Source organism: Mytilus trossulus, chromosome 8 (assembly GCF_036588685.1).
Source record: "Mytilus trossulus isolate FHL-02 chromosome 8, PNRI_Mtr1.1.1.hap1, whole genome shotgun sequence".
In the NCBI taxonomy this organism is placed as follows: Eukaryota; Metazoa; Mollusca; class Bivalvia; order Mytilida; family Mytilidae; genus Mytilus; species Mytilus trossulus.
Window position 1 is genome coordinate 56,733,709 of NC_086380.1, and position 12,339 is coordinate 56,746,047.

General features: G+C 31.9%; 1 protein-coding gene and 1 long non-coding RNA gene across 2 annotated transcripts; both read left to right on the forward strand.

The window, feature by feature from the left end:
• Window positions 1–4,586: 4,586 nt before the first annotated feature.
• On the forward strand, window positions 4,587–6,674 carry LOC134681995 (uncharacterized). The gene is made up of 3 exons (XR_010100751.1): window positions 4,587–4,739; window positions 5,282–5,367; window positions 6,633–6,674. It is a non-coding gene; the product is annotated as an uncharacterized LOC134681995 (long non-coding RNA).
• Window positions 6,675–6,757: 83 nt separating this feature from the next.
• Window positions 6,758–11,316, forward strand: LOC134727784 (uncharacterized). Its single transcript, XM_063592172.1, has 6 exons — window positions 6,758–6,857; window positions 7,448–7,668; window positions 8,208–8,347; window positions 9,594–9,781; window positions 10,526–10,728; window positions 10,963–11,316. The coding sequence occupies exons 1-6, from the start codon at window positions 6,758–6,760 to the stop codon at window positions 11,314–11,316; spliced, it is 1,206 nt and encodes a 401-aa protein (XP_063448242.1).
• Window positions 11,317–12,339: the final 1,023 nt, after the last annotated feature.

The window sequence follows — 12,339 nt, forward strand, 5'->3', positions numbered from 1 at the left end:
AATCCAAAATGAATAAAAGAATATTTGACTTAGTTTTGACAATAAAATTTCATGATTAGCACCAATTTTTGCAGTGTCAGTCGGGATTGGGGAAACAAACAATATTTTATTTTAGGCCTAGTGTAAAACCATTCAAACGGGAAAACCAAAGGTATGATTTATATAAAAAACAAGAAACACATATAAATTACATAAACAAATGACAACTACTGTACATTGTACATCAGATTCCTTTAGTTTAAACATATTTATTTATAGTGGATTGGGAAACAAGTTTTGCAACTTATATTAATCCCTTTCCACTTTGCGGGTGCGAGTGCTGCCTTGTAGCGGCATTAGCCTACTCTTTTTCGAAATCTACAAGGGTGTCTTTAACGTGCAAGAGATATGGCTCTCTCTTAACACGGGTCAGCCATTTATCGTCCACGTCCGACGGACTATCATCGTTTCCTCAAGACAATCAGATTCCTGACTTAGGACAGGTGCAAACATTTGCAGCTGGATTAAGTATGGAAGTGGGTAGTAAAAATCTATATGACATCTTGAACATGTTGAAGCCATGATTGCTATAATTTTATTTTTATTTGAAAGCAAAATTTTCTACTAGGAAGTGTGGCATTTCTCTAATTTGATGTCAAGATGTACGTATATCTAACCAAAGAAAAAAAATCTAACTAGTCAGTCAAACTTATATATATTTTAGAGACCAAAAATGACACAGACATTAACAACTATAAGTCACCTTACAGCCGTCAACAGTGAGCAAAGTCCATACCGCATCTATAGTCAGCTACAAAAGGCCCCAATATGACAATGTAAAACAATTCAAACGAGAAAACCAACAGCCTCATTTATATAAAAAATGAAGGAAAAACAAATATGTGACACATAAACAAACGATAACCACTGAATAACAGGCTCCTAACTTGGGACAGGCCCATACATAAATAATGTGGCAGGGTTAAACATGTAATCGGGGTCCCAACCCTCCTCTAACCTGGGACAGTGGTATAATAGTACAACATAAAAACGAAGTATAAAAATTAGTTGAAAAAGGCTTAACTCATCAGATGGACAAAAATAAAATTAGACATGGCCTGAGGTACTTGTACATGTACATCCTGACAACAAAAAGACTAGGAACAGATTTGAGAGTACCGGCAGTCATCTGACAGCTAGTTCAAAGCCTCTAAGTTAACATCTAATTAAAAAAACAATCATCAAATACTAAACATAAATGGAATAAAGAATAAGGGTTTTTATGCATTACAACTATGACCTATAATCCTTATATTTTGTCCAAAACATGACAATACAACCATGATAATGGGGTGAGGTCTGATTATATGGAAATCAGCAGATCCAGAATTTTTCAGAACTTCCTAAGAGGGGAGGGCTCTGGTCATGCTTCAGTGAATTCCTATACATGTATAATCAATAATTAATAATTTTTCCAAGAAAAGTTCCCCCTTAATCTGTGTTCGTTCGCCTGAAAACATGTTTCGCATACTCTCTTTTGCCCCTTTTTCACTTTCTCACCTTACACGTTCACAGCCAAAGTCCATTCAAACATATTTTATTGGTTTTGTCAAGGATTTGTATGGTAAGATGTTTTTTGTTAATAATTTTGTAATCCAATTTTAGATAATCTTAATCTTGTTTTGGTCAGTGAATTTACATGTTATTAGTGAGTGCTTAATTTTTTTTCATTGTTTCGAAATAAAGTAAACAAGATACTGATTTTTTTTTTCTTGTTCAATAAATCTTAATCATGATTTGGTTCGTGTATGGTTACAAATATTTTTTTATTGTTTCAAAATAAAGTGTATATCTGAGTCAGTGACAACATTTTTTGTGTTCAATAAATCTTAATCAAATTTTGGCAAGTGCATTTATTTTTAACTCATACATTGTACCAAGCTAAACATACACGCAGTATTTACAGATCTTAACATCAAAGTTTATAATATTGTTGTATACATACAATGTACATTTGTATACATACAATGTACATTTGTATACATACAATGTACATTTGTATACATAAATGTACATGTATTAAAAAATATCTAATGATTCAACTGGAATTTTTATGAAAATTTGACTTGAACATGTATTCTGTGCGAACCAACCTAGGGGCGAACATGAGAGGTGCAAACATGTAGGATGCGAAACTGTATTTAGCATGAACAGACCTGATAACGGAACACTGTAAAACATGAAATTAAAATCGCAAAAACATTGCATAGAAATAATTGTAGAGTTGTTTTGATGATTATCACGAACTACTGTAAGTAAAAACCACCTGGCAAGGAAACATATGAAACAAAAAGAAAGACAAAAAACATTTACCACCCTCTGATATTTGTCTGAAAAACTTAATCACTTTCGTTTCCTCTCCCCAAAATCCGCCTTATTGTGCGTAAACAAGAGATATGGCTTCATCTAGGAACTTGATATTTATATTCTATTGTGACCCTTTGTTTTTATGATTATACAGATATTATCAACATAACTAAATAACTTATTACTGTTTCTGAAATGTGTAATGCACCGCTGCACCCACCTGCATCTTGCATTTACATGTAGGCTGAACTTTCATAGTAACTATTGAAAAAAAAAATATATTAGTGATTCATTTCTTTTGATGGAATACTGAATTATTATCTTATGGTTATTGAGAAATTCTAGAAAAAGGGGGTTAATTTGGTGATGTGAAAAAAAAAACACTTCTTAACACACATTTTTTGTTTCATACTTGTTTTGGAAAATATCATGTACATCTACAGTATCTTCCCTTAACATGTTACTTATATCAATACTGTCCCTAACTTAAAAACAGCTATAAACTGAAAACTGAATAGGAATAACTAAAAGTAGATGCTTATTATTATAGGAGAAAGTTGACATATACATGTATTTAATATATTGTTTATTAGAGTACGGCAAATATAAATAGAATTAGATCTATCAATTGTTATTGAAAGGGAAGGCATTTACAATATTTCCTTACTCTAACATCACAACTGAGGCCATGGAAAAATAATTGATGGTTTCCCCTAACCCGATCGGGTCATTTAAACAAAAAAAAATAGCCTGCCTGCCAGGTCTTTAAAATTTTCCTTAGTTTGGGGAAACCAACAATTAATTTTCCATGGCCTGATTCTCAAGAAATAATTCTTATGTAAAAGAATAAAATACAGATTTTATGACATCTATTTAACTTCAAGTTACTTTTTGTAATTTTAGTGTTTCCAATTGGGGTTGATCATGAAGAAGAGGTTCAAGTGCCAAATTCAAGAAGCTTTACACAATGGCGAGAAGGAAGAAGAGTTGTCGAGCTTGGTATACTTGCTGATGGATTGCGTGGGTGTGCAAAATGTGGACTTCCTTTACAACTTGGACACACTACCAGTATACTTACATGTGGATTGTCTGCTATTCTAAAGGTACAACTGGGTTAAAATATACTGAGTGATCATTGAAATTGTTTGTTGTTAAAATACTGATGAAAAATTTGGTGCCGAATTGACTTTCGAAACATGTGTGACTGTCAATAGACTGTTCCCTTGTATGTATGTTGGTGCAACAGTACCTAAGAAATTGTTTTCTGTTTTCTAACTTAACGTTGCATCATCAAAATGATTTGAAAATTATAGTTCCAATGTGGGATCACTTTCATTGTTTCTGAGTTTTTAAGTCATTCAAAAATTAAATGAATTTGATAAATTTAAACTTTTAGATTTAAGTTAATTTTCTGTTTTGCTTTATTTTGCTTTGTAAAATTTTACAGTAGAAAATGAACTGACTTTTGCTTCAATTAGTGTAATATATTTAAGAATTGAATGCTTCTTTTTGTAAATTCATTTAGGTGTAAAAGCGTTGACTGAAGTACATTTTGTATGAAGCACATCTAAGGTAATTATATATGAATAAAATGGAATAAATGTAAAGATGTGGTTTAACTTTTTTGGCAGATTCCTTGTAGTAACATAGTGTGTAGACATGTCAATAATATACCAACTGGGAAAAGACAGGAGAGAATATGGGATGCAAATGTAAAGCTTGCTTCAGGTATTTGATTTAATAACATACATACAGTGTAAAGTAACAATGGTCAATCTTTTATGAATTTAAACTTTTATGTCTTTAAATTGGTTATTTATAAACCATGTTTATCAAATGTTATTAATCAAGTACATGTCATGGTCGTGACGTGACGTTGTTGATGGAATACAGTAGTTCCGGTAAGAAGGCGGGGCTTATAGATTAATTGAGGGCATTGACGTGTAAAGCTAATGTTTATACATATAGCTTTATCTGTATAGTAAAATAGGTGATTGCAGTATAATCAGTGTTAAATCTATTGCAATTTCAAAATTGTTGCCAAATGGCAGTAAAAAACATGCCCTGTCCTGGCCAAGGCATGTATACATAGAGAATTTTACTGTCAGTTATTACCAAATGAAAATGCTTTACAAAAATATTGTATTAGATTATGTTTTTGATTTATAGAATTGCCTCCACTATTATTATTTATAGTTTGTTTTTTTAATAGCTTCAATAAATGCAGGACTTGGTGAAAGGCAAGTGAACACATTACTATCTGGTTTAAATATTCCTCCTGTGAGCCATTGTATGATGTCAGCTAGGCAAAAGGATGTTGGAGTTGCACTACAAGAAGTAGCAAAAGAAACAGTAGATCAAGCCCTGTGTGAGGAAGTAGAGTTAACTAAAAGGTAAGACATATTTTACTAGTATTATATATTAATGGCTCCCTCACTTTGGTAGGGAAACAAATTAACATATATTCTTTTCATCTCTTTCTCCTCTGGAACTATTGAACAAAGTTTCATGAAACTTGATTGATAGCTTAGACAACATAAGTAAATAAGAAATGATGTTTTAATAAATGCCGGATTGGGCGAATGGCATCTGGTTTAAAATCAGCTCAATAAAACAAGCTGTTAAGAAAAAAATACCAAAAAAAAAGCTATATGGAGGAATTTTCAAAATAAACTTCATAAGCAGTAATTTTGCAAAAAAAATAAAACTGCCCACGGAAACAAACGTGAACTTGATCAGTAACTCATCAAAGAAGAGTTTCATAGCTAATTTTTTATTGTTATTTCAATAGGGAATAAATAATCCCAAAAAAGTTGAAACCTTACTGACGGGCGACTACTAGTCCTGCTTTCACCTTTGGTGTCACTTATAGACCTGCTTACAAATTGTATAGTTTGTTATATACTGTAATGGAAATTGATCTTTTTACTTTCAGAAATAAAGACCAAGATAGTATAACAGCTGCTGTAGATGCGGGATGGCAAATGAGGGGCAGTGGAAGGTCTTATAACAGTTTGTCTGGTAGGTAATTCTCTAAATGATGTCTGTATAAATAGTCCAAGAAAAGGCTCTGTGTTGAAGGCCGTATATTCATATTGACCTATAATTGTTTACTTTAATAAGATGTTATTAATATTTGGAGGGAGAGAGGTATCATTGGCACTCATACCATATCTTCCTATATCTAATGACACAACAACCAATTACATTTAGGTTAAACAGCAAACCACTGGTCATAAAATAAAAGATTTCCATATAATTTTCCACTTTAAAATGTTGCAAAAAAAATAATTTACTTTCTACAACTCTGAATTACCAAAGGTCACGATACAATGAATGCAATTTCAAGTATGTGCATTGTTTATAATGAATAGGGGCAAGATGTCCATTGCTGACTTTGCTCTTGTTAGATTTTTAAACCATAAACATGTCAAAAAACTATAGACTAGCAAAATTTTGTGACTGCATTGACCCTATTCATACATGAATGAACTTGACTGGATAAACAGTGTTTAATTCAAAATTAATGCACCTAATACATAACATGTGTACACTGTAGAAATTCGCCAACTCATAGATTCAAAGTTTCCAGGAGAGTTCATAATCCTTTTGTTTTTATACGAACAAAAACCATTTTCTGCTGTATATTGGTATCACATCGTCGTTGTCTGTGTGGTCTGAAGACACTTAGTTTCCGGACAATAACTTAAGTTTAAGTGAATGGGTCTATTTTAGATTTACACAAGGTTTAAAATCCCAAAAGGCAGATTTGGATTGATTTTAGGGGTTATGGTCCCATCAGTTTAGGAATTATGGGCCTAAACAAACGGTATGAAAAAAGCATTTTTCTAGTTTCAAGACAATAACTTGTGTGAAAGTGTATGGATCTTGTACTACAAGGTTCCATTAAAAAAAGACTGATTTCGGTGCTATGGCCCTAACTGTTTAGGAATTAGGGGCCAACAACAATACTTATCTTACAATGTGTACTTTGTATAAATTACTTATTTCATGACAAATGTCATGGGGTTTTATTCTATAATTCTTAGGGTTCTTTAATATGCTGAATTTAACCATGTAGTGTATGAGGTTTATAAATTGTTCCACAATGGGAATGGAATGCCTTTGCTTTGGAAATATGCATGTATACTAGATAAAAAAAGTAATGAATTATGATTTTAGAATATACAATGTATAAATGTATGCTGACATTCATAGACTTCTTAAAATATTTATATAAATGTGAGAAATTTATTATCAATTTATTGAATCTCCATTTTTTTCAGGTCATTGTTCTATGATAGGTACCGAAACTGGAAAAATAGTTAATAATGCAGTCCGAATAAAGTAATGCAGAGTTTGCTCCTTGGCCGAAAAATCTAAAAGCTCACCACCTGTGCACGAGTGTCACATGAATTGGTCTGGGAGTGCAAAGAGTATGGAAGCAGACATGGTCACAGAAATGGTCAAAGATGTGGGGAGAAAGGGTGTTAGTGTTAGCTCAATAGTGGGTGATGAAGACAGCACTAGTCTATTGCTAGACTAAGAGCAAATGTTGACAAGAATATAACAAAGGTGTCGGACTCAAACCATGTTAAAAAACTGCTGGGAAACAGTCTTTATGAAATAAAGAAGAAACATAAAATATTGACAATAAAAGTTATTCAGTATTTACAACGCTGTTTCAACTATATACTGGCTCAAGGCAAAGGAAATCCAGACATGATAAAAGAAAGTATACTGGCTCTTTCTGGTCACCCTTTTGGACAGCATGAGCGTTGTAACAACACTTGGTGTAGGTTCTTGGATAACCCAAATGAAAAGTTTAACTCATTGCCACATGGTAAAACTTAAAAATATTTTGGTTTGCCCAAACCCTACCCAAAGGTTGAGACAGTGGGTAGGTAGGTAGGCAATTTCTTTTTTTTTTCAAAAAAAGAAATTGAAGTATCAAATGTTAATAAGTCTTCTTGCCTATTTGATTAAAAAAAAACTTCTTCAAATCAGGACAATAAAATAATTTGAGAAGGCAGCTTTTTTCTGGGTAGGTAGCGTTTGGGCAAACAAACCTATTTTTTATTATGGCCCAAACCACTCACAGATGGGGCCCTTCAGAATGATTTAAAGAGTGTGTTCACCAAGTATGCTGAGAATAGTGGTAAACTTTCGTCATTAGGAAGTACTCAGGCAAACGAAAGTTTTAATAGAATTGTAGCTTCCAAGGCTCCTAAACAACACCACTACAGTTCGTCTGGTTCCTTGAACTATAGAATAGCGGCTTGTGTTGCTCAGAAGAATGAAGGGAATAAATATATATTAGATGTAAGGTTTTACTGTTAATTATTCTCCTTAATTATAATAAATTGCACAAATACCATGATAATGATAATTGGAAATATCCCACTGATAATTTAATTTTGTCTGAGCATAACTGATGAATTCTTACTTGAAAGAAATGAGACAAAGGATAATAGGCCAAACCAAAACTTAAACATCAATTGACCAAAGACAACAGACCACTCTCCCAAATAAAAAAGAATAAATACACGAAAAACTAATTCAGAATTAAGTTATACTAATTAAGATTGGAATTTAAATTAAATCATCTATCATGTTGAATTAGGTACCTATGTGCAGGAGATGTTAAAATATAATTATTAATCTATTATGGCTGATTGTTTATGACATCAATGTCGATTGAAGAAAGCTGTGTCCACAGATAACTGTGTTACCTTTGTAATATTTTCAAAACAATCTATCTCTTTTGATATGCAGGAATGAAAGTATTGCAACTACAATGACAGTTCTATAATAACATGAATAGTAATGATTATTTATAATGTGATATTTCTATATTTCAGGTTAACAAGAACATGTCTGTATCCCCAGGATATTATACTCTACGTTTGGCAGTCTTAAGAGATATTCAACACCGGAAAAGAAAGGCGATAGCAAATACTTATAGGTTCAAACAAAGACGAAGAAATGTTAAGTCAACGAGGTACCTAAACTTTTAACGCTTTTTGAAATTAGCGGAATGTTCTCCCAAAGGATCCATCTTTTAGGGGATTATTTCTGTGTTGCTAATTTTTATTCCAGTCAATCTAGCATAAATTTGACCTTAACTTGAAAGTAATTGCAACAGTAGATTTTTAAAGTTTTAATCTTGAGCATCATACCCCAAATATACACAGAAAAATGTGCCATAAAATCTACTAGCTTTAGGAAGACTAAAAAATCACCATTTTATGGAGATTTGAATTGAAAAGGGAGATAACTCTTGCAAAAAAAAGGCAGATATATATCAATAAAAACTGATACAAAATTATATCTTTACTGCTCCTATTCATCAGAATGTATTGATTCTTGACTTTTTAGCGGTCTTTAGAGTATAACATACAACTTTGTAATATACAGATATAAACAATACCAAATTTTCTCATTATTTTTTCAAAATGATTACAAAGCTTCAAATTTGCAATTTCTTTAATAAAGGTGCAAGAAAAAAATAAAACTATCCAGAACACTTCGGTTTTGTATATATCAGGAGCAGAAGATTATATAATTTAGTCAAATACAAACTTATAACCCCATCAAAGTATCATACTTTACATAAATTTCTAGAAAAACAACCAAAAACTGACCAGAAAAGACTTATTTTTGCAAGAGTTATCTCCCCATCCAATATAAATTTCCATAGGAAATTAGAAATGCTGATTTTGAGTTTTCCTCAAGTTAGATTTTATGGAATTTTTTTCTGTGTATATAAAGGGCATAATGCTATAAATTAACTGAAACATTTTCTGTTGCAATTAATTTGAGGTTAAATCTTAGTTTGACTGGACTATTTGAATTTTAAGGGTCGGATTACCAATGAGCTGACTTCAAATAAGTTTATTTGATTGTTGAATGTCACAATAAGCATACAAACACAGTGCACTTGTGACAATATTTTCCTGCAACCAATTGGAAAATATTTTTACATTGGCTGCATATAACATGTGTAATAATGATAAAGCATGCTTTAAAAAAAAAACACCAAAATGTCAGGACTGTATTCAGTTTGTGAGTAAAACAATCAAGTCCTTCTACATTTAGTAGCTACTCTATCCATATGTCTGTCCTTCACAAATACCTATGTTGTATGATAACTCAATGTATTTTGACTGATTGATAATTATTTACTAAGGCTGCAGAGACCCTTTATGATGCCTCATTTTGCTACTTATTCCTTTGGATTATTTCAGACATCAAAAGCTTGCAACAAGAGAAGTTAGAGAAGGTGTCACTTATTCTTCTGGCATTGGCTTGGAAGACCACCTTTCAGATGACATTGAAGAAATTCCAAGTCCATCACTTCAACCTGCATACCAAACTATTGAATGGTCCACTACAGTGAATAACATTTTCTTTGACATTGAAGCAACAGGCTTAGGTATGATTGCAGTAAAAAGATATATCTCTACTATAGAAACTTTGATTTGACATATGTTTTCAGAATTGCTTTCATATGGTCATGTGTTGAAATTGCAACCCTATTTTTCATTAAAAAAATTGAAACTTTATACATGTGTCTAAATTACCAGACAAATTCATTATAAAATTGATCAACTACAAAAACGATGAACCACACTAAAACACAAATTATATGCAGGTACTCTAAAAGGGTGAGCTGTGTGTGCTATATATGTTATACTTGTATGCCTCCAATATATTGCGTATTTAAAAAATATGTGGTATGATTACCCCTGAAACAACTCTTCACAAGGGACCAAATAGCATAGAAATTAACAACAATAGGTCACTGTATTCCCTTCAACAATGAGCAAAGCCCATACTTCCTAGTAAGCTATAAAAAGTCCAAAATATGTATGGATTCTTTGCTCAAAGAACAATGTATGGTCAAATGTTAGGTCTCAAATTATGTTATAGTCGTTGATTTGACAATTTTAGCTTCAGTTTACTACTTTCTTGAAAACAAAAATGGGGATCAATGAGCATTCAAATAGTATAGATAATATGAATGACCGGCTTCAAAAGCTTGTGCTTGTATAGTTTAAAAAATTTCTAGTAAATGCATTTTTCAATTCTTATTGGCATGATTCTGTTAGCTAGTAGTGCTTGTTCAACATGCCTATCATGAAAGTAATTTACCAATGTTATGACTTTTATATTTCAGCAAGAAACTCTCACATAACACAGATATCTGCAACATCTGACAAAGGTTCTATCAACACATATGTACTTCCAAAGAAACCAATAACACCTAAGGCACAGGAAATAACAGGGATCAAAGTTGAAGGGAGCAAGATGTTTTGCCATGACAAGGAAGTGAAATCTGTTGGCATCAAAGAGGCTTTAAAGATGTTAATATTATTTTTAGCACAATTCAAGAAAAATGTAATTATAGGTCATAACATCAAGTCATATACGTCAGTGCTGTTTTGTGCTTTAAATAACTGTTCAATTATGAATGAATTTTCATGTTCCATTCTTGGATTTTTAGACACGCTACAACTTTTTAAATCTTTGTTACCTGGATTAACCTCATATGCACAATCAAATTTGTACAATACAGTATTAAATGAAACATATGACGGTCATGATTCATTGGAGGACGTTGTTGCTTTGAGTCGTCTTTTCCATCACTTGGCTCCATCAACAGAAGCAAAACAATTGTCATCTTTTTCCTTTGATTCAGCTGCAAGGAGATATGACCACAACCAGAAAACGAAACTACTTCTCCCTACTTTGACACCTCTTACAGAGAAGAAAGTAATTACAATAAGAACTGCAAATGTAATAGCAGCAAGTGGCATGTCTTTTTCTCACCTACGCATTGCATATGCAAGAGATGGCCGCCAAGGAATAGAAGATGTTCTGAAAGAAGAGGGTGTAAATGGAAAAGTGCGTGTTACCAAATCAAAGAAGATAGTTGATGCCATATCAGACTTTTTCAAAAGTTTATAACCGGATCAGTGATGTACTTTAGCATGTACCTTTCATATTTGTATATCCGAATTTGAACTGCATTCCAATTTTGCTTTAGGTTATTTCATATTCAAAATTTATTATATAGACTATGGTCTTCAGAGTGTAAATTTGTTTTGTTTAAAAAACTAATTGGCATGTAAATTAATGTTCAGGTATTTTTTGTTATTGAGAATGTTAATTTTTCTATCCATTTATTATCTGAAGCATGCAATTCTGGTCTAAGCAAGAGGGGAGAGTCATCTAATTCTATTGATATTTTGGAAAATACTTTATTTCAAATTGATCATAGGGACTGTATTGAGCAAGAATTTATGTGATAATTAAAAAATATATCAGCTATTACAAATGATTTATTCTGAAAAAATAAAGGGGATAATTTTGAGTATTGTCATGGACCTCTTACTGCACTTGTCAATATTTACATTGATAGGGAACGTTGGTATCTGAATGGTGCCTTACATGTAATTGTTTTAATTCCCTTTCAATTTCAAGGTAAAATAACAATTGTATCATATTATGGTATGCATGATAAGTTTGTTAATTTTTCCAGTTATGATGTTAAAGGGTAAAATTTTAACAAAATTATGGATTTTTGAACTTGGCTATTTTCCAGAAAATTCCTGTGATGGTCAACATATGACTGTGTGTTACAGATTGACAAAAGGAAAAAGTTGGAAAACTATGTTCACTAGCTAACATCACATGATCATTTGCTCCATAAATATACTTTACTTTTTGTTTATGAAGTTTTTAAAGTAAAATGAGGCAGTAATACTACTGAAATTGAACAAACTATGGGCAAAACCAAAGTTTTTGGAAAATTCAAATTCAGTTTATTTTCTAATTCCAACATGGATTTTTTTCTTGTATCAGTTTTCAAGATCATAATACCTTCCTTATTAACTATTGATTATTAAAATATGGTTCTAATTACAATTTTTTATTTTTTACCCCTTAAAGGTTGTAGAAAGTCTGGATTTTGAGTAAAATCTAGTTTTT